The following is a 20,093-nucleotide window of genomic DNA, read 5'->3' as shown; positions in this document are numbered from 1 at the left end:
GCATTTCCCTCAAAGTACTTGAGATCCAGAGGAGCAATGCATGGCTGTACATTTTCTTTTCTTTCCTCTTCCTTCCCAGCACTAAAATCATTAAATAAGGAATCAAAGAAACTGACAGGTATCAAAACTTTTAAAAACCCGAACATAAACATTGTTTGGGCTTCCCTGATGGCTCAGTGGTAAAGAAACTGCCTGCAACGCAGGAGACACAGGTTCAATCCCTGGTCGGGAAGATCCCCTGGAGAAAGAAATGGCAACTCACTCCAGTATTCTTGCCTAGAGAATCCCTTGGACAGAGAAGCCTGGCGAGCTATAATCCACTGGGTCACAAAAGAATTGGATGCGACTTAGCAACTAAACAACAAATACTGTGTTTATCTGCTTGACAGATCCCTTCCCATACAATGGCAACACAAGGTTTTCAAACTTGAAGACTCCAGCAGAGAAGCAACAAGAAGCTCAAAGAGGAGCCGGTTTCTCTGAGGCCTTGAGGTACAACTTTGCAAAGACAATGCTGTGCACAACAGGGCAAGACCCCAAGGAGACTGAAAATGCAATTCCCGACTGACCCTTACCTTGGGCGTGCCATGCCAGAGGCAGTGCATGGCCACTCTGGCACCATCGTGCGTGTGTGCCAGGTATACCACTGCTTCTCGGATGGCTTCAATCATTTCCTGGGGAATAAATGCAGTCAGGGCTTTGGTTTACTCTTTCTTTTTGCTTTTCACAGTCTGTCTAGTAAGGAGCAGTAATGCACAGAGAATGAAAGGCAGAAAGTATATGTAGCAAACAACTTAAATTTTAATTTTGTAGACAGGCATGCATATATATAACTGCTTCCTAGAAACATTCTTTTTCTATCAAACGCAGTAAACATTGCCCAGAGGCAATTTCTATTAAAATACCTAAGTTTCATCAAAGTCTATTCAGAACAGTATGTATACAGTGGACCCCTGAGTGTGATTTGAAGGTTCACTTACACATGAATTTTTTTCACTAATATGTACTACAGCACTATACCATCTGCAGTTGGGTAAATCCCCATCCCTGATAGGGTAGGGATGATTACAGGTGGGTTTCTGACTGAGGACAGAGGACAGGAGTGTCAGTACCCCTAACTCCCATACTGTTCAAGGGTTAACTGTATATGTATAGTATATTCTCAATGACTTTTCAAGAAAAAAGAAATCTAAGAACTGGCTGTGGTATAAGAAGAGAGCTTTTAACTTAAAAAGCCAGATAAATAAAATGTTCTTCCAAAAAAGTCAAAATAATAATTTTGTCTGAAAACATTTTTCTTTTTTTAGTTTATCAATGGATTACCTCTGGAAATCACATTAATAATTCACCATCAAGACACTTAAGTAACATTTCTCTTAAGAAAAATTAATCTCTATATTGACATTTAGACTAGGCCTTCACTTAAATAGATGGGGAAACAGTGGAAACAGTGTCAGACTTTATTTTTTGGGGGCTCCAAAATTCCTGCAGATGGTGACTGCAGCCATGAAATTAAAAGACGTTTACTCCTTGGAAGAAAAGTTATGACCAACCTAGATAGCATATTGAGAAGCAGAAACATTACTTTGCCAACAAAGGTCCATCTGGTCAAGGCTATGGTTTTTCCTGTGGTCATGTATGGATGTGAGAGTTGGACTATAAAGAAAGCTGGGTGCCGAAGAATTGATGCTTTTTAACTGTGGTGTTGGAGAAGACTCTTGAAAGTCCCTTGGACTACAAGGAGATCCAACCAGTCCATTCTAAAGGAGATCAGCCCTGGGATTTCTTTGTAAGGACTGATGCTAAAGCTGAAACTCCAGTACTTTGGCCACCTCATGAGAAGAATTAACTCATTGGAAGACTCTGATGCTGGGAGGGATTGGGGGCAGAAGGAGAAGGGGACGACAGAGGATGAGATGGCTGGATGGCATCACTGACTCAATGGACGTGAGTCTGAGTGAACTCCGGGAGTTGGTGATGGACAGGGAGGCCTGGTGTGCTGCGATTCATGGGGTTGCAAAGAGTCGGACACGACTGAGCGACTGAACTGAACTGAACTGAACTGACCTTTTAGTAAAACCCAGTCATTAATTACCTTTTAGTAAAACCCAGTCATTAAAGTATTATGAGGTAATTTTAGCTATTTTTAGTCTTTATTTTCTGTTTTCAATGTATGCATATATTTTGTAATTATATTTGGAAGACAAGCATATAGGACAAGATGAGTTCTGCCAGCTAACAGCTGCAGGGCCAGTTTAATCCATTCCCAATTTTAAAAATTTATATTAAATAAATACAAAGTCTCCTGCCAGGAAGGAGAAAAGTAGCCTATTTTTATCAATAAGGAACAAAAAATTCCACTTATAACTATCTTACAACCCTTTTCAAGAGTACAGCTTTCAGCTTACATATCTAAACTTATGAATCTCTTCAAAGCTATCCAGTTGGGGAGTTACACATATATTCCAATCATGCTTCTTTCATCTCCAAAGGTTTTTGTTTTTTTTTAAATCTTTCTATTGAAAATGCCCCAGGGCCCACAAAGATTTGTCTGTTTACTTTATATTCACACTAAGTTCCCAATGATTTTTTTTGCTATTACTAAAACACATTCAACACTAAAGATAAACACTTTATGAAATATATTAAAATGATCATTTTCTCAGTTCTAAAAATAAAGTCCTGCCTCAGAAAATCCAGAACTACGAGATACTGTGCAGGAAACGAGAGCTCTTCTCCAAAGAGAAGCAGCAACTGCTACGTTCACTAAACTATGTGCTTAGATAGGTGGCTACACTTGGAAAATGAATTTGCATGTCAATTTTGAGAGGGTCAAAATTCCTATGTATGTTCAATCTGGCATATTTGTAAAAAAAAATGTGAATCTCATTATTTGGTTATTGCTTATTATTAGAATGAGAACAAACGGACAATGAATTCACAGTATGATGAAGCAAGCAAAATTCAAGGGACTAAATGAATTCTCATCTATAGTCCCATCATTGACTTGAAGGGCAGTGCAATTTACCTTCACTCTCATATAAGGTCCAGTCTTTCACGGTCCATTTAGTTTTACCTAAGTATCCTCCAGTCACCTTTTAACACCGATATAATTTCTTTTTCATTTTTTTTGGTATCAATAAAGGTGAATTTCAAACTCCTTGAATGCTGAATATTCCTCCATGTGTTAGTTAATTTTCTGATTATGTTAAGCTAAAGTATACTCTCCAGATTGTAATTAAAATATGAAAATTCAATGGAACTGATAAAACTATGGTCAGGTCTACTATCTTTCTAGCAAAAGTCTAGATGGAATTTAGTCTAAATTCCATAGACTAAAAAGTCTAAATGGAAGAAGTAGACTTCTTCAAAGGAAGTAGAGAGCATTATATTTTCTAAATACGGAAACAATTCTTTAAAAATTTCAAAAACCAATGTACATGAAAGAAGTATTTCACATTTTTACATAGCACTCAATGTTTCAGTTTAAAAACTAAAACCAAGAACTTACTGATCTTAGCTTTGGGGGTGCATAGGTGAAAAAGTCCAAAAATACTTTATGTACCAGTGAGTGCTTAATCACAGCTTCTCTGAAAACAGAAAAAAAAAAAAAAACCAAAACGGTCAGAAATGGTAGTATAATAATACAGAGATAGGTAACTTTGGTTGTCCTAAGATAACCAAAACAACTGAAATGGTTTTAGCAAATGTTATTTGTCATAAAAAGACTACCTTCAGCAACACCAAGACTTGAAAAAAAACTTTCAGACCTATAAAAATATTAGTGCAATCTACAACCAAGACCAGAATACAAATTTCTAGTACCTAAACAGCAAATATGAAATTATTATTCAAAACACACTCAATTTTCTTCAATAAAGCCATTAACTTTCTTTTACCCAACAATGGACACGTGATTAGAAATCCACATGTGGACTACATTTTAATGGCTATTTTCTTTTTGTCATGCCTCCTTTATAATGTACCCGTTTAACAAAAACATTTCCGCAGTTAAAACCTAAACAGATCAAAGTGAAAGTGAAGTCACTCAGTCGTGTCCGACTCTTTGTGACCCCATGGACTGTAGCCTACCAGGCTCTCTGTCCATGGGATTTTCCAGGTAATAGTACTGAAGTGGATTGCCATTTCCTTCTCCAGGGGATCTTCCTGACCCAGGGATCGAACCTAGGTCTCCCGCATTGTAGACAGACGCTTTACCGCCTGAGCCAGCAATTGCAACAACACCTAATTGATCCAAGCCTCCTAGCGTGACACATGATGAATTCAGATGTACAGTGTAGGTTAATGATCAGGCACCAAATTTAAGTTCACATGGAATTTTCAAGTAGAAGGCAAAAATAAGCTGCTTTTAATGGCAAAGCACTGTTCTGAGCGCTTTAGAAATATTAACTCGTTTAATTTTCATAAAACTCTATGAAATAAACACTATTATTATAATTATCTGGATAGGGAAACTGAGGCACAGAGAAGTTAAGTTGCCCAAGGGCACAGAGTCAGTAATTGAGGAAAGCACCAGGATTCACAACCCAGAAGTCTGGTTTCAGAGCAACGCCCTAATGCCAAGTAGGCCACACGCATGGACTTTTAAGTCTCACAATCTAATTTATATGGTAGACCGTAACTGGCAAACTATTCACCTTTCCTATGCAAAGGCTACATAAAACTTTCCCCTTTCAAATGCTATTTGTTAATAAAACACAAAAAAAGTTTTCTTACTTTTGGGCCATTGGAGTTAGAATCTGTTTCATTTCATCCATGATAAGCTCTAATTTTTCTGGCTGTACCTCTAATACTTTGTCCAGAGTTGGGTGATCTGCTGACTGCAACAGAAGAAAAATCAAGCCCCTCTAAATTTGATCACGTTTCTCCAACTTTAGACCAAAGAAAATCAATTAGAGTCATTTTACATAAACTTAAATTTTTAGATTTCCCATATTTACATAATAAAAGCACCTCTGTGGATATATTCAGAGTAATTCCTGATTACCTAATTCTCATTTGATGTACACCATTGTACTTTCAGGCTAAACAACCAACCAAATCAAAAGCTAGCTAGTAAAGACCTGCCAAGCACTTAACAAGTGCCTATTCACAAGACCAAGTAGTCAGTTAACAAAGTCTTGCCACCATGTGTTCTGTGATTAGCTGGATATTCCTAGGGTGACTGTGACAAAGGAGCACTAAGTTCAAGCCAGGAGCGGAACCTGACTAGCAGAAGCAACCCAGGAACCAATCCATCTCCCTTGAGATAAATGTGTGTACTTGTGTCTAAGGTCTGAACTAGATCCCTTAACTGTCCTAGTCCCACTACTAGCCTTGTAGTACACCCAGGGTTGGGTCTCTCCACTCTGCGTCCTCTCCACGTAGGACCCAGAGAAGGGTCAGCCACAGCCAGCAGGGAGCTCGATGCCCTTCAACCAGGGCTGGTTAGCGGGTGTTTACAAAGCTCCATTAAGAATCTTCCTAGGTCTATCTGACTACTGTAGCAACAGAAGTATTGAAGCAGTACACAAGAGTACTTGCAAAGGAGTAATGCAAGCAGTTTTAATTTATAGGGGATTTAAAGATAGTGCTCAGGGAAAGAGAAATTTAAGTATGATCCCTTGCTCAATACACCAGAGACAAAATAGTCCAAGAGGATAAAGGCTAGGAGACAGTCTCTTAAAAGAACCAAAGGAAAAATACATTCTGAATACAGGGCACTGGAAGGTAAGGAACAGCACAAAGGAAAAGTAAATCTCGAGGAAAAAACTGTCTTGAAGCATCACCTTGTAAAGCTGGAACGTGTTCCCATAGAGTTCCTCCGTCAGCATGTTCCTCTGCTCCAGGATGGCTTTGTCATTGTAGGCGTACTCCACAATGGCGGACGCTTCCGCGTGCCGCAGGAGCTTCCTCACGTGGCCCTTAAAGCTTCGTATTATCTCTGCGATCTGTGCTTTACTCCTAAATCCGATGTGACCACAGGAAAAGTAAGTGATACAAGGAGAAAGCTGGGTGGTGACAAAACACACACACTTCTCCTGAGACCCCTCATCACTGTGTGTGTGGGAGTGACCACCCCAGAGAAATGCTGTGAGAAGGAAAACCAAATTGCCTTGTATTTCTACCTTGTATTTCCTTGCCTTTTTTCCTCTTTTTGGCCATGCTGTGCAGCTTATGGGAATCTTAGTTCTCCAACCATGGATTGAACCCAGGCCCTCAGAAGTGAAAGCATGGAATCCTAACCACTGGACCACCAGCAAATTTTCTCTGTGACTTGAGGCGCAGCCTGCCTAGGTTTGAAACCTGGCTCTGCTGACCAGCTCAGACTGCCTGAGCAAGATATTTAACTGCTCTGTGCTTCAGCTTCTTCAGTCATAAAATGGAAAGAATAAGGTTACTGTGAGGATAAATGAGTTCAGGCACACTGAGAACTGTAAGCAGCACATAGTAAGTGCTCCATAAATGTCCGTTCCCATCAGGAAACTGTTTAGCTTGAAAGAAGTTGGGTAGAAGGAAAAAAGGAGAAGGTAAAAGTCAAAGTGCAGGATAATATGAATAAAATATATCCCAGGATTCTCTTTTAAAACAGGACTTAATCACAAGTATTTCTATTCTATCCTAAAATAATCAAGAGGCCAATAATTCCAGTCAGGAATACAGTTTTTAGGAATTTGCCAGCTGTACTGTTTGGTTGTTGGTTAGCACATTTTGGGAGGGCAAGACGAGTATTAATCCCACCTGGTTTAGGAAATCCTCCTATCTTGCCATTTCCTAACCCACTCACCCTGGTTTGGTCTACTCACCTGCCCCTCCCACCACTCCAACCTCTAAATAACTTGTGACGAATTACAAGTTCATTATAACCATTTCTCTTCTTCCAGGACTTCAAGATACACTTGTAAGGTCAATGAAGGCAATACTACTTTTACATTTTTTCAATAACTGTTTTTTAAGACCATATTCCTTGCAAACATTACCAGCATCTGCTTAAGGCTACTATCATGGTCACAGATTTTTAAGAAACCTTTGCACACAATACGTTATCCAAATCTTAAAAAACTAATTAAAATATTTTATAAATAAAACAACTCACCCATACATGAGAAACTTCTTAACAATATTTCTGGAATATTTAGCTTTACTTAACTCAACCAAATCACCTGAAAAACAAAATACATTACAATGATTGGGTAACCTCCAGAAACAAGGAGAGAACTGAACGCACAATCCTGGGAACACAAACAAATTGCTCCCTATTTGTCCCAGGCAAAAAACACACAAAAACAGAAAAGGTCCTGCCGAGGACACTCTGCTATTCCTCAACAGAATTCTTTTTCAACACAGTGTTGGGTATTTCAAGAGAAAACAAGCAACTTTATACCAATGATTACAAAATACATATAAGAAATACCTCGCAATTCTTCAAAAGCCTGTTTCCTTTGCTCTTCATTGCCGAACTGAATGTAACACTGGATCACTCGAGTTGAATCGTGCGCAAATGCAATCTGTAGGAAAACAGTTGGGGCCTTTAGACAAAATCTCCCTGAAAATGTATGTTTCTATCATATTACTTATGTTGTATTGCTCCCTCTTTTACAACTCCTTGTGAGAAAAAAAAAAAAGGGTCTTCATGGCTAATCAAACCTACATTACTTGGGAGTACAATTCTTTATTTAATTGTTCAGAGTGGCACTCTTTGGTTTTGCTGGCTACTGTATGGCATTGAGATAGGACTGGATTTAACTATTTTGTAAGATTTTATCATTATAATTAAAACCAAACCAAATCTGTACAATGATTATACATACTGTATTTCTCATTTCTCTGACAGTTACTTTACCTAAAAGAGGAATTTTCCAGGGCAAAAATTCTATTATGCTATGATTTTTTTTTTTAAATATAAATGATCTAGGAATGTTTGGCTTTGGCAACCAAAGTCTTGCTACATAAATAATTATATCCAGATACACACTGCAATTACATTATGAGCTTACCACTTCATTTCTCACATTTTCATTATAATTCCTGAATATACATCCAGTTATATTCCTAGAAAAGTATTTCAAATCTGATTCTCCAACCTTAACCCCCTCACAACTACTGGATGGATTAGATCCTCATTGATGGACTTCCTGATTAATTTTCTAAAGCAATAACCACAGATAATCAGTCATGCACTATTACTTTTTATATACTAGTCTATTTTAATAGTGCTTATTACCTGTTGCTAAGTCTGTCTTTAAATTTTTAAATTCTAACAAATCTGAAGGTAAAGGTGTATCTTCATCAAAGTCACAGGTTGCAGAAGAATTTGCTTAAGGGAGATCTGTATAGACATTTTTGATAAAATTTTTAAAATAATTTTAAAAAATCAGTCTGAGATTTCCCTGGTGGTCCGGTGGTTAAGAATCCACCTGCCAATGCAGGGGACATGGGTTCAATCCCCGGTCTGGGAAGATCCCACACACTGTGGGACAACAAGGCCCGCGTGCGACAACTACTGAGCCTGCGTTCTAGAGCTGAGAGCTGCTACTACTGAAGCCCATGTGCCTAGAGCCCATGCTCTGCAACAAGGAAGTCACTACAATGAGAAGCCTTTGCACCACCACTACCGTAGCCCCTGTGTGTCCCAATAGAGAAAGCTCAGGTGCAGCAACGAAGACCCAGTGCAGCCATTAATAAATAAATAAACAGAGTTATTATTTTTTTAAATTAGGCTGTTTTGTGCATATATTACCTACTATGTAACCAATGTATGTGGTTTAAATTATTTTTCCGATGTAGAGTTAAAAGTGAGTTGGTGTTATTAGATATTTATAGATGAAAGTAAGTTTATGAGAAATTAAGAAACTTGCTATCCTTACGACTCTGGAATGAATTTCTTTGAGCCCAGATGCTGTTGTTGTTCTCCACTCCCTGCCCCCCCGCCCCCCCTCCCCATTTGCCATGCAGTAATGGGGCCAGATGCCATGATCTTAGTTTTTTTTAATATTTAGTTTTAAGCCAGTTGTTTCACTCTCCTCCTTCACCTTCATCAAGAGGCTCTTTAGCTTCTCCTCGCTTTCTGCCATTAGAGTGGTATCATCCACATATCTGAGGTTGTTGATGTTTCTCCCGCCTATCTTGATTCCAGCCTGTAACTCATCCAGCCTGCCATTTCTCATGATGTGCTCAGCGTATATCACATCTCATGATGTGACAGCAGACAGCCCTGTCATACTCCTTTCATAATCATGAACCAATTAGTTGTTCCATACTTGCTTCTTGTTCCATACCGCATACACATTTCTCAGGAGACAGGTAGGATGGTCTGGTATTCCCATCTCTTTAAGAGCTTTCCAGTTCGTTATAATCCACATAGTCAAAGGCTTCAGAGTAGTCAATGAAACAGAGGTAGATGTTTTTCTGGAATTCCCGATCTCTATGACCCAGCAAATGTGGGCAATTTTCTCTCTGATTCCTCTTCCTTCTCTAAACCCTGCTTGGACATCTGGAAATTCTTGGTTCGCATAATGCTGAAGCCTAGCATGCAAGATTTTAAGCATGATCTTACTAGCATGGGAGATGAGCGCAACTGTCTGATGTTAGCACATTCTTGAGTATTACTCCTCTTGGGAATTGGGATGAAGATTGACCTTTTCCAGTCCTGTGGCCACTGCTGGGTATTTCAGATTTGCTGACATACTGAATGTAACACTTTGATGGCATCATCCTTTAGGGTTTTGAATAGTTTTACTGGCATTCTATCATATCCACTAGCTTTATTAACAGCAGTACTTCCTAAGGCCCACTTGACTTTGCTCTCCAGACTGGCTCTGGGTGACTGACCACATCATCACAGCAGTCTGGTTCTCTTAGATCTTTTTTGTACCGTTCTTCCGTGTATTCTTTCCATCTCTTCTTGATCTCTTCAACGTCTACTAGGTCTCTACCGTTTCTGTCGTTTATTGTGCCCATCTTTGGGCAAAATATTCCTTTGATATTTCCAGTTTTCCTGAAGAGATCTCTAGTCTTTCCCCTTCTGTTGCTTTCTTCTAGTTTCACGTACAGTTCATGAAGGCTTTCTTGTCTCTCTGTGCTGTTTTTTGGAAATCTGTGTTCAGTTGGATATGCTATTCCCCTTCTCCCTTGCTTCTTGCTTCTCTTCTTTCTTTAGCTATTTGTAAGGCCTCCTCAGATAACCACTTTGCCATCTTGCTTTTCTTTTTCTTTGGGATGGTTTTGTTCGCTGCCTCCTGTACAATATTACGGACCTCCATCCATAGTTCTTCAGGCACACTGTTTACAAGTTCTAATCCCTTGAATCTATCAAATGTCTAATAGGGATGAAGACTAAGCTAAAGGATACAAAGTATGCACTGGTTACCAATGCTGCTGGCACACAGTAAAGAATAAATGGGCTGTCTTGTCTAAAAGCACAGATTAACTCCCAAGTCCATGGGCATCAGTAGTCACAATAACCTAAGGGTAAATGAGAAGGATCTTAAGCGTGCATGATTTATAAATTGAGCATTACTGTTAGAGATGAGTAGTTCTATCCTAAAAAGATCTTGCTGGCTTTAAGAATGCAGCAGCTGGAAACTTGCTATTGGAAAACAGTCCTTCAAATTTCAATACAGCATTTGTTTAGACCTATGTATATGGTATGACAAAGGGAGGCCCTCAGGGTCTCCAAAGATACTGAGTCTGTTGGCTTATAAGTGAATATCACTAAAAGTGTAAAAGTGTTAGCCATTCAGTCGTCTCCAACTTGGCAACCCCATGGACTGTTGCCCATCAGGTTCCTCCATCCATGGAATTCTCTAGGCAAGAATACTGGAGTGGGTAGCTGTTCCCTTCTCCTGGGACTGAAACCGCATCTCCTGTGTTGGCAGGTGGATTCTTTACCATCTGAGCCATCAGGGAAGCCCAAATATCACTAAGTATTTATCCAAATATACAAGAATCAATAGAAGTTTACTATAAAACAGGATTAAAGAGCAATAATGAAAATCACTTTAAAACTCCCAAATCTACTATATTTTAAAGATCCTTTGTACAATGCTTATAAAAGCAAGGAAGAAAGTAATATGTTTGCTTTGCACATTCAAAATAGCCAGCATTTAGAACTTACAGAGTTCACAGTAAGAGATTCTAACAAGCACTGTTGAACTAATAAATTCCCTGAGATAACTTTAAGAGAACATTGAGTGAATGAAAGTCACTCAGTTGTGTCTGACTCTTGGCAACGCCATGGACTATATAGTTCAGGGAATACTCCAGGCCAGAATACTAGAGTGGGTAGCCTTTCCCTTCTCCAGGGGATCTTCCCAATCCAGGGAATCAAACCCAGGTCTCCCGCATTGCAGGCAGATTCTTTAACAGCCAAGCCAAGAACACACTGATTTAAATAAATTATTTTAAAATGAACAGCCAAATACTTGATAGTCTTTTTTTTAATTTCCCAGCAGTGAGGTCTCTATTAAATTTTTCAGAGAGATTATAAAAGGTATTTGAAAACTGAAGCCAAATACAATAAAAACAGAAACAATTTCATCTGTAATAAATAATCAACTACCCTTTACTGAGAGTGAGTCAATTTAGTTCTTAAAATTGCAACTATGAGTACACCCTACTTACAGTTTTAATCTTCCCTTGAATCAACTTCTGCAAATCACTCATCAACTTCACTCTTTTCTCTTTGTCACAATCTTTTCTATAAAAGAGTCAGGAAACATAGCCTAAGTAAAGACATTATTTTAAACACACAAAACTAAAAACCGTACCAGTGTACGTTCATGCAGTTCAGTATGATCTTCCCTTCGAAGAAAGCAAATCTTTGACATTAAAATTACTATTCCAGAGCAGCTAGAGAAAAGTAATTTTCTCAAAGGCAGAAACTCATCTCATAAGGTATAATTTCATGTATCAATCTAAATCTTAACAGCCAGAACTTCAAAGCAAAGCAAATAATAAAACAAGTCCAAGATACCAAATACTCAAGTATTTCAAAACCTAGCCAAAAAGAACTATCCTCCATTTTCTCAGAAATTTCTCAGGAAGGATATCAAATCCATTTTAACTCTCATACAGTTTCCTAAGCAGATCTTGATACCATCCTAATGATTCCACGCATTTCTGTAAAGGGCACACACCCAGACAGTGATGCCTTTCCTGGAGTGTTATGCTGCTGCTGCTGCTGCTAAGTCGCATCAGTCGTGTCCGACTCTGTGTGACCCCATAGATGGCAGCCTCCCATCCCTGGGATTCTCCAGGCAAGAACACTGGAGTAGGTTGCCATTTCCTTCTCCAATGCATGAAAGTGAAAAGTGAAAGTGAAGTTGTTCAGTCGTGTCCGACTCTTAGTGACCCCATGGACTGCAGCCTACCAGGCTCCTCTGTCCATGGGATTTTCCAGGCAAGAGTACTGGAGTGGGTCGCCAGTGCCTTCTCCGGGAGTGTTAAGAAAAATCCCTAAATAACTGAAGTGCTATGTGATTTATTTTAGGACATCTCACTATTTACAAAGTATACTGTTACTCCTCCATCATCTCCAAGAGCTCAATAAAGACATCATTAGCTAGCATTACCTTCTTAAGATCTCCCAAATCTGCTTTGCCCGAATGACGATGTCATAGTTGGTTTTATCACTGAGTTGCCTGCTCTGCTTCAGTTCTTTCTTCTTTTTTTTGAATTCATCCCACTTGGGTTTCTTGGCTGCTGACTCTAGTCATTACAGAAATTATTTTCAATTACACTTAACATTCTCAGTGCCATAAACACAGAGCAAATTTGGTACCTATGGCAATCAGTAATCAAGATCAATACTCATTGTGGGAACTAGAAGGGGAAAAATCATTCCCTATCAACTTAAACTTTATTTCATTTTCCAAGCAGTTTACACATTTTAAATTTGGTTGACACCAACTGTTCATTCACTCAACAAATTGATTCTTAACAGAACACCTATTAAGAAAAAAAAAGGAAACTAAAAGGATTATAAAATCAATTACAAATTTTTAAGCATCTTTTTCCATTGTAAAAATAAAATTTTACTTTAGAACATAAAGATCATTGGACATTAGGTATAGTCAGTTCTCAATGAAAACAGAAATTAGTCCAAGTTAACATAGGAAAAACAATAGTCACAAATTCACTATTCTGAGTGCTGTTACGTATTAATTAATTTTTACAACAGCTCTGTGAGGTGGGTACTGTTATTATTCCCTCTCATGTCAGGGAAAGAAAGATACTGGGCAGATAAGCTCCCTATCCAAGGTCACGTAACTCCTAAGTGGCAGAGACAGGATGTAAACCCAGGTATGGCTCTGAAACTTTATTCTCTGCTGTCTGTTACTCATGACAATGCACAGTGAAAATTTCTAAGTTCTCTACAATTAGGGTCATGCTATAAAAGTATCTTTCTACTGCTTATTTTTTTATCTTCATAATCTAAGCAACTTATTAATTGAATTAAAAAAAAATCCCAATGAGGCCAAACAAAGAACTTAATAAGATGGGTATTATTTACATGAGTACCCTGCAAAAAACCCTTCGGAGAATTAGTTATTTCTAGATATTGCCCCTTCTCTGATTAGAAAATATATTCAAAAAACAAAATTCTCCTATAATCTTAAAACCTAGAGACTAAAATTTCATTTCCTTCTTGTCTTTTCCCCTCACACATATTTTATATTAATTTCCTTGATGTCTTTACTTAAACATCATTATACTCTAAGTATTCCTCCATGAAACTAAATATTCCTCAAGAATGTAATTTTTAATGGCATATCATATACTACAATGTATTTTACTCCCCTTACTGCTCACTTACTTATTCCCAATCTAATAACAGAAGATTACAGGCAACAGAAGCATATTCACTATTAATATTAGGACATCGTGTACTACACAGCAGAGGATAGTAACCGATCCACAGTTCATTTAATTGTGAAAATATCTGGGCACCCTCAACATAAGCCATGTTGGGCTGCAGGAGATATAACCAGTTTTGGGAATGACTAGTATCCAGTCCCCCTCAGTTGCTGGTATTAAAATGAGAAAATCAGAGTTCCACTTTGAGACGCGGGGAACTTATCTCCTATAGCAAAAGGAACGAGGGCCACTCTTTAATGAGAATGTGTGTGCACTTAAAAGGCAGGTATCAAGAAAGCCAGTGTAGGGACATCCCTGGTGGTCCAGTGGTTAAGAATCCTCCTTCTGATGAAGGGAACGCGGGTTCGATCCCTGGTCAGGGAATCCCACGTGCTGTTGGGCAACTAAGCCTGTGAGCTGTAACTGGATAGCTCATGCTCTCTAGAACGTGGGCTGCAACAAGAGAAGCCTGCGCATCACAGCAAAGACCCAGCACAGCCAAAAATAAGAAAATTAAAAAAAAAGAATACCAGTGTGGAAAGGAAGAATTAGGATCTATGAGAGAGAAGCAAGGTAAGAGTAGATAGGCCTGGAAGAAAAGGGGAAAAGAGAAAAGGGCTAGACCATGAAAAAATCCTTCAGGCCTCATGAAAAATAATGAAAATTTCCCTCCTTTCCTCTCTCCCTACGTCTCTGTCTTAAGGCTGCTGTCCCTCCAGCAAGCAACCCTAGGCAGAGCTGAGAGCAAGGACCAGGGCTCAGGGACTGGACTAAGAAGGCCCCTTGGCAATGGTCTCAGTTGGCAGCAAAAGGGCAGTGTCAGGCTCCAGCATGCTGGAGAAAAAGGGAATGAAAGACAGCAGAGAAAGTCTCCTGACGCTGCACAGAAGGCACCTGCAGGTCAGCAAGACGCACAGCAAGGGCAGGTTGTACAACAGACAGCAACGCTCTGAGTTAGAGACCACCCCTTGAACATCATCATGATGAAGAGAGTAGTAGTTTGTTTCAACAGACAAAGAATAGCCAGGCCAGCACTTCTAATCAGTTAGCAACCTAGCCTGCACCAGTTCACGTCAAATCTACGACATATTATATACCTTCTCTGGAACGGTTTACCAGGTCTGAGCCGTATGATAAGCTGATACTCTTAGAATGGCCTGAGCTCTGTGAGAGCAGTATCTACATGTATCTCGTTCACCAGGACACTGGTTATTTAAGGCTGGCCTCCATGCTGATTACCTGGGGCTTGTACCCTCACTGGTTATTAATTTCTTTTCACTGTCTTTTGATGACAGTGTGCAGAAAACTCAAGTATTTGTTTGCTAAATGAATGAGTTCATTAATGTAAGCCTACAGAAAGGAATGCTTCATTGAGAGTCCAATGTATAAAGCCCATTACAACTTAGCCTAACTCCACAGCCAGGGGAATTTAGCAAGGGCCTAGGAATTCTAAGCACTAGAGGACAATTTTGTAAAAATAAAGAAGACAATAATAGCAACTCTCGAAAGTAAAAATAAAGACACCAGTAGCAACCCTGGAAAATGGAGAAGATGCTTTCTGTTGTTTATTTAATCCCATCTACCACCTTCCCATCTCCACCCAAGATACTGCCTGTCATGGAACAAGAACAGGAGGTCTCTAACAGACTTCAAGAGTCCCTGTGCACAATGGTTCAGGCAGGGCAGTTCAGGTCAGTTCAGTTCAGTCGCTCAGTCGTGTCTGACTCTTTGCGACCCCATGAACTGCAGCACGCCAGGCCTCCCTGTCCGTCACCAACTCCCAGAGCCTACCCATACTCATGTCCATTAGTCGGTGATGCCATCCAACCATCTCATCCTCTATCGTCCCCTTCTCCTCCTGCCCTCAATCTTTCCCAGCATCAGGATCTTTTCAAATGAGTCACGTCTTCACATCAGGCAGGGCAAGCTTCTGCAAAAACCACACTGAAGAAATCAGTGCTTACCATCACTTTTACTGTCTGGCTGGAATTTCCTCTTCTGGTTGAATTTATTTGCCTGCTGGAATTTGTTCTTTGGTATTCTATCCCCTTGCTGCTTATTCTTGAACTGCTTCACACCTTTTTTCCCAGGTTTTGTGGCAGTTTTCTCAAAGTTCTTAGATGTGATTTTAGGTCCACCTTCCTTAACAACTTTTTTGGGGAATGTCTTTGAAGAACCTGAATCTAGTGACAATAATAAATAATTATTAGTTCAATGATCCTGGGCCTGGATCTTTTATCCACTGGGCTGTATTTGTTACAGAAAATTACACATTTTTTAGTGAAACATACTTTGTCCTTCTCTCAAAATGGAGCACAGGAGGACTTAAAAAATTACAACAAAATTTAAAAACTTCCTCTGATTATAAAATTATAACATAGGTTCATCATAGAAAACCTACAAAGTATAGAAATACATAGTAAAAACTGCTCATAATTCTAGAGATAACCCACCACTGTCAGGTGTATTTCTGTTTTAAGCACACATCACAAGATGAGATATTATTTATGTCTTTGTGTGTGCGTGTATTTTGGGGGTTAACGACATAATAGGAGTCTAAGAATAAAATGAACATTTAGAACTTAGAAAGTACATCATATAGACAAATTCAAAATGTTTATACCTCAAAATTTCTAGCTGAAAGAAAAAAAAAACATAAAGACTGCTTAGGAAATTCATCATTGACTTTTCTATTTTGTAATACTGACACCTGATGGAACAGTAAAGACATCACAACGAGAAATCCTGAAGATCTGGCTTGCCAGTAAACATATCAATCACTCATACACAGTGACACTTGGTCCACCATTTTAACCTAACTCTAACCCATGAAGATTGGAATCTGCTACATCCCTTCTCATCCCACCAAACCCTCCCTCCAAGAGACAAAACCACCACAAGGGAAGCATGTTTTGAGTATCTTACCATTGTTTTTATGAAATTTGCTTTTTTCTTGTGACGTCTTTGTACCTTTACCTGTTAATTTTTTTTTCCCTTTGACTTCCATTATAGCAACTCTGGAAAACAAAAACAAAATCCAGAAATGATCACTAAATTGCTCTCATCCAATGAAGGTCCTTAGTCATCACGGCTCCATTTACTCCTTGACCACAGATGCAGGAGAAATTATCTGTGCCCATGAGGAGTCCAGGAACTACACAATCACTATTTCTAAGATTGAAAAAGTAAAATTAGATACCAATACAGAAACTAAGAACACACACACACACCTTGACTAGTGAGTGAGGTTTTGGAGGCAACATTATAGTGACAGTAAAGGTTACAAATAAATCATTATTTTCACTAAGCAGGCTACAACTGTCAGTGTTTGCATTTCTTACAACAGTGGGAGGATTTTTGTGACAAGAAACTGAAAATATTACCATTTCCCCAGCCAGGAACAAACAATACATTACACTTAATCACATTCAAATTTAATGAAATAATACAAAAGATTATCTAAAAGTTTCCTATGTAACCCAATGTAGCTAAAACAAAAAACAACTTCAAATGTTTGTTATTCTTTGAGAGGCAACAGATAATTTTCAAAGACCTCCAAGATAAGACTGTTGACATACGGAATATTTCATTTGAAAGGAATCTGGCTAGCAGGTCATTTCTGGATTGAGACCCCACTGTGCACAGGGCAAATACCAGCTAACCCTTCGGCTGCCCAATGCTCCTGAAAGCAGAATGTATCAAGAACAAAAGTTACTATGTGTTATTTGTCTATTTCTGTACCTTCCAAAGTTGCATGTTCAACTCATTTCAAAATATCTAAAGCTGACCATCTAGGGCAGATGTTAGAAATATCTGACAATTCCAGATATTTCTAGACAAGAATTGTCCACTGAAGAACAACACATTTCTCAAAATATTAATAGGTACACGAAAAAAGGTTCTGGAGTGAAAGGCATTTGGGAAACACTTAAATGAAAATAATTAACGAGGCTTCTTTAAGGAAAATCAGATTCTTAGAGTCTTTTAATTTGCTAATTTAAGCCATTAATCACCAAGCACAAGCTAAAGTAAGCATGATTTTCCAACCAGGTTGAACCACTTTTTCCTGGAACATCACAAGGGACCAGTAGGGTCCCAAAGAATACTCTGGAAAATGAATGGCCTCTGACTTAGTTTCCTTCGGTCATTTGTAACTGCACGGTCCCAGCCACTTGGCTGAAGCCTTCATAACCACTTCTGCATCCCTCAGCTCCTCTATGCAGGAACTTTCTATTTCCATATGTTTAGTTTTAGAGAAGAGTTGGGAAAGATACACAGAAAGTTACAGTATATCCCTGTTTCCCCTAATGTGAACAACTTACCATGATGCATTAACCAAAACTAAGACAACCTTAATATAATGCTAAATTTGGATTTTGATAGTTTTTCCACTAATATACTTTTTCTACTAATATTCCAGAATTTGTTGTTGTTCAATCGCTAACTGGTCTCTTTTTTGACCCCATGGACTAGGGCCCACTAGGTTCCTCTGTCCATGGGATTTTTCCAGGCACGAATACTGGAGTGGGTTGCATTTCCTTCTCCAGGGGATCCTCCTGACCCAGGGACTGAACTTTACTTTCCTGCTTGGCAGATAGATTGTTTACCACTGAGTCACCTGGGAAGCCCATGCCTTGCATTTAATTCAGTCTCCTTTTAATTTCCACTAATCTGTGACAGTCTATCAGTTTTCACTTGTTTCTCATGACCGAGACTGGCACTGTGCAGAATGAATATCCCATATTGGGGGTGGGTCCGACATCTTCCCATGAATCTACTGATATTACGGATTTGAGGGAAGAATACCATAAAGAAGCGCCCTTTCAACCCATCACATTAGGGGAAGCATGATATCGACATGACTAGTGTTAGTAACCTTGATCGCTTGGTTAAGGGTAGGGTTTGCCAGGTGTCTCCACTGCAACGTTAGTGTTTCCATTTCTATACTCTGTTTATTCAAAGCAAGTTACTAAATTCAGCCCAAGCTGAAGAGGAGGGGAATTAAGCTCCACTTCTTAGAGTGCGGAGTATTAACAAATTTGAATCAATAATACAATAAAATCTCCACAGCAATTAATAAATATTTTGGATGATACATTTTAAGAGCATGCAAATACCATGTATCTTCCACTGATTTTTTTTAACTCTCTCCACTGGATCTTGCCTGCAGCAATTACTGTGGTGTTTTAATGGTGACTATTTTCCTACTTACTTTTACCTTTATTATTTTGAATTCTTCTGTATGTAAACTTTATTCCTTCTCTCCATTTATTCAATCATTTATTTACATCAGTATAGCCTCACAGACATTTTATTACTTGGGTTATGGACTCATAGTATCTTTATTTTGTTGCTAAAATTATTCCAGTTTTGACATTTCTAAGTTTCTGTGTCCTTTTACCATGGTCCATCCTTTTTTTTTCTTAGCATGTCTTTAATTTCTGGCACTTCTTTCAAGTTTACCTTTTCTTATCTCTGCACAAGTCCTAAAGTCAGTCATTCTTCAAGGAACCCTGATTCCTCTTATTGAGATCTGAGTGCTAGGTATGCCTGTCACTGCGGTGCCACTGCTTCTTGGTCTTTTGACTAGACAAGGCTAGGTAATATATGTATGTACATTAGTCTTTTGTGTACAAAGAAACCTGTATTTCTGTATCAAGTTCACACTAATGTCTTGAACACTAAACATGTACCACAGGGTTACGGTTGGTAAAAACAAATTTATCAACTACAGTATTTATTTACAGTTTGTCATTTCCTGACAGTATCCATTCAAAACACTGCTTTTCAAAGTTAGTTAGGTTACATCTTTTCCCTTCACTCCTTCAGTGAGGTCATTGGAGGCGTGGGGTGGGGTTGGCCGGGGTGGGGTTGGGGGGGGGCGCGGAAGCAGGTGAAGCATAGCATGTGGGATCTCAGTACTTCGAACTCAGAGTCCCCTGCATTGGAAGCTTGGAGTCTTAACCACTGGATATACATCTGTACTAGTTAGATTCATTTTATTTAGGTCTGCATTCCATTTCCAGGCATGTCAGTTGACTTTCTTTTCATTCGCCTAGGGTTGATCATTCTTCTTGATGCACAGTGCTGATTTTGACAAACCCACAGTCATGCAGCCTCCACCACAGCACCTTACAGAACTGTCCACAACTCCCAGAGGTTCCCTGTGGAGCCCCTTTGCAATCATCCTCTTCTGGCTCTCTTGGCAACACCTGATCTTTCTTTCTACCCTCCAG

The 20,093-nt window shown here is 39.0% G+C and overlaps 1 protein-coding gene across 6 annotated transcripts in view; it reads right to left on the bottom strand.

The window, feature by feature from the left end:
• PUM3 (pumilio RNA binding family member 3) overlaps window positions 1-20,093 on the bottom strand; it is a 41,283-nt gene that overhangs the window by 20,087 nt on the left and 1,103 nt on the right. For 3 of the 6 annotated variants that reach the window (XM_061425415.1, XM_061425418.1, XM_061425416.1), the window contains exons 2-11: window positions 16,783-16,874; window positions 15,822-16,040; window positions 12,573-12,708; window positions 11,623-11,698; window positions 7,415-7,508; window positions 7,097-7,163; window positions 5,790-5,964; window positions 4,738-4,841; window positions 3,512-3,590; window positions 576-674 (exon numbers count right to left, since the gene is read on the bottom strand). In XM_061425415.1, the coding sequence (XP_061281399.1) occupies window positions 576-674; window positions 3,512-3,590; window positions 4,738-4,841; window positions 5,790-5,964; window positions 7,097-7,163; window positions 7,415-7,508; window positions 11,623-11,698; window positions 12,573-12,708; window positions 15,822-16,040; window positions 16,783-16,864 (1,131 nt within the window). In that variant the 5' untranslated portion in view covers window positions 16,865-16,874. The remainder of the gene's footprint in view (window positions 1-575; window positions 675-3,511; window positions 3,591-4,737; window positions 4,842-5,789; window positions 5,965-7,096; window positions 7,164-7,414; window positions 7,509-11,622; window positions 11,699-12,572; window positions 12,709-15,821; window positions 16,041-16,782; window positions 16,875-20,093) is intronic. The other 3 variants (XM_061425421.1, XM_061425419.1, XM_061425420.1) reach the window with 1 other exon arrangement.

The sequence above is a fragment of the Bos javanicus genome, chromosome 8 (assembly GCF_032452875.1).
Source record: "Bos javanicus breed banteng chromosome 8, ARS-OSU_banteng_1.0, whole genome shotgun sequence".
In the NCBI taxonomy this organism is placed as follows: domain Eukaryota; kingdom Metazoa; phylum Chordata; class Mammalia; order Artiodactyla; family Bovidae; genus Bos; species Bos javanicus.
The sequence above is the reverse complement of the archived record's forward strand: the minus strand, read 5'-3'. Positions and strand labels throughout refer to the sequence as shown.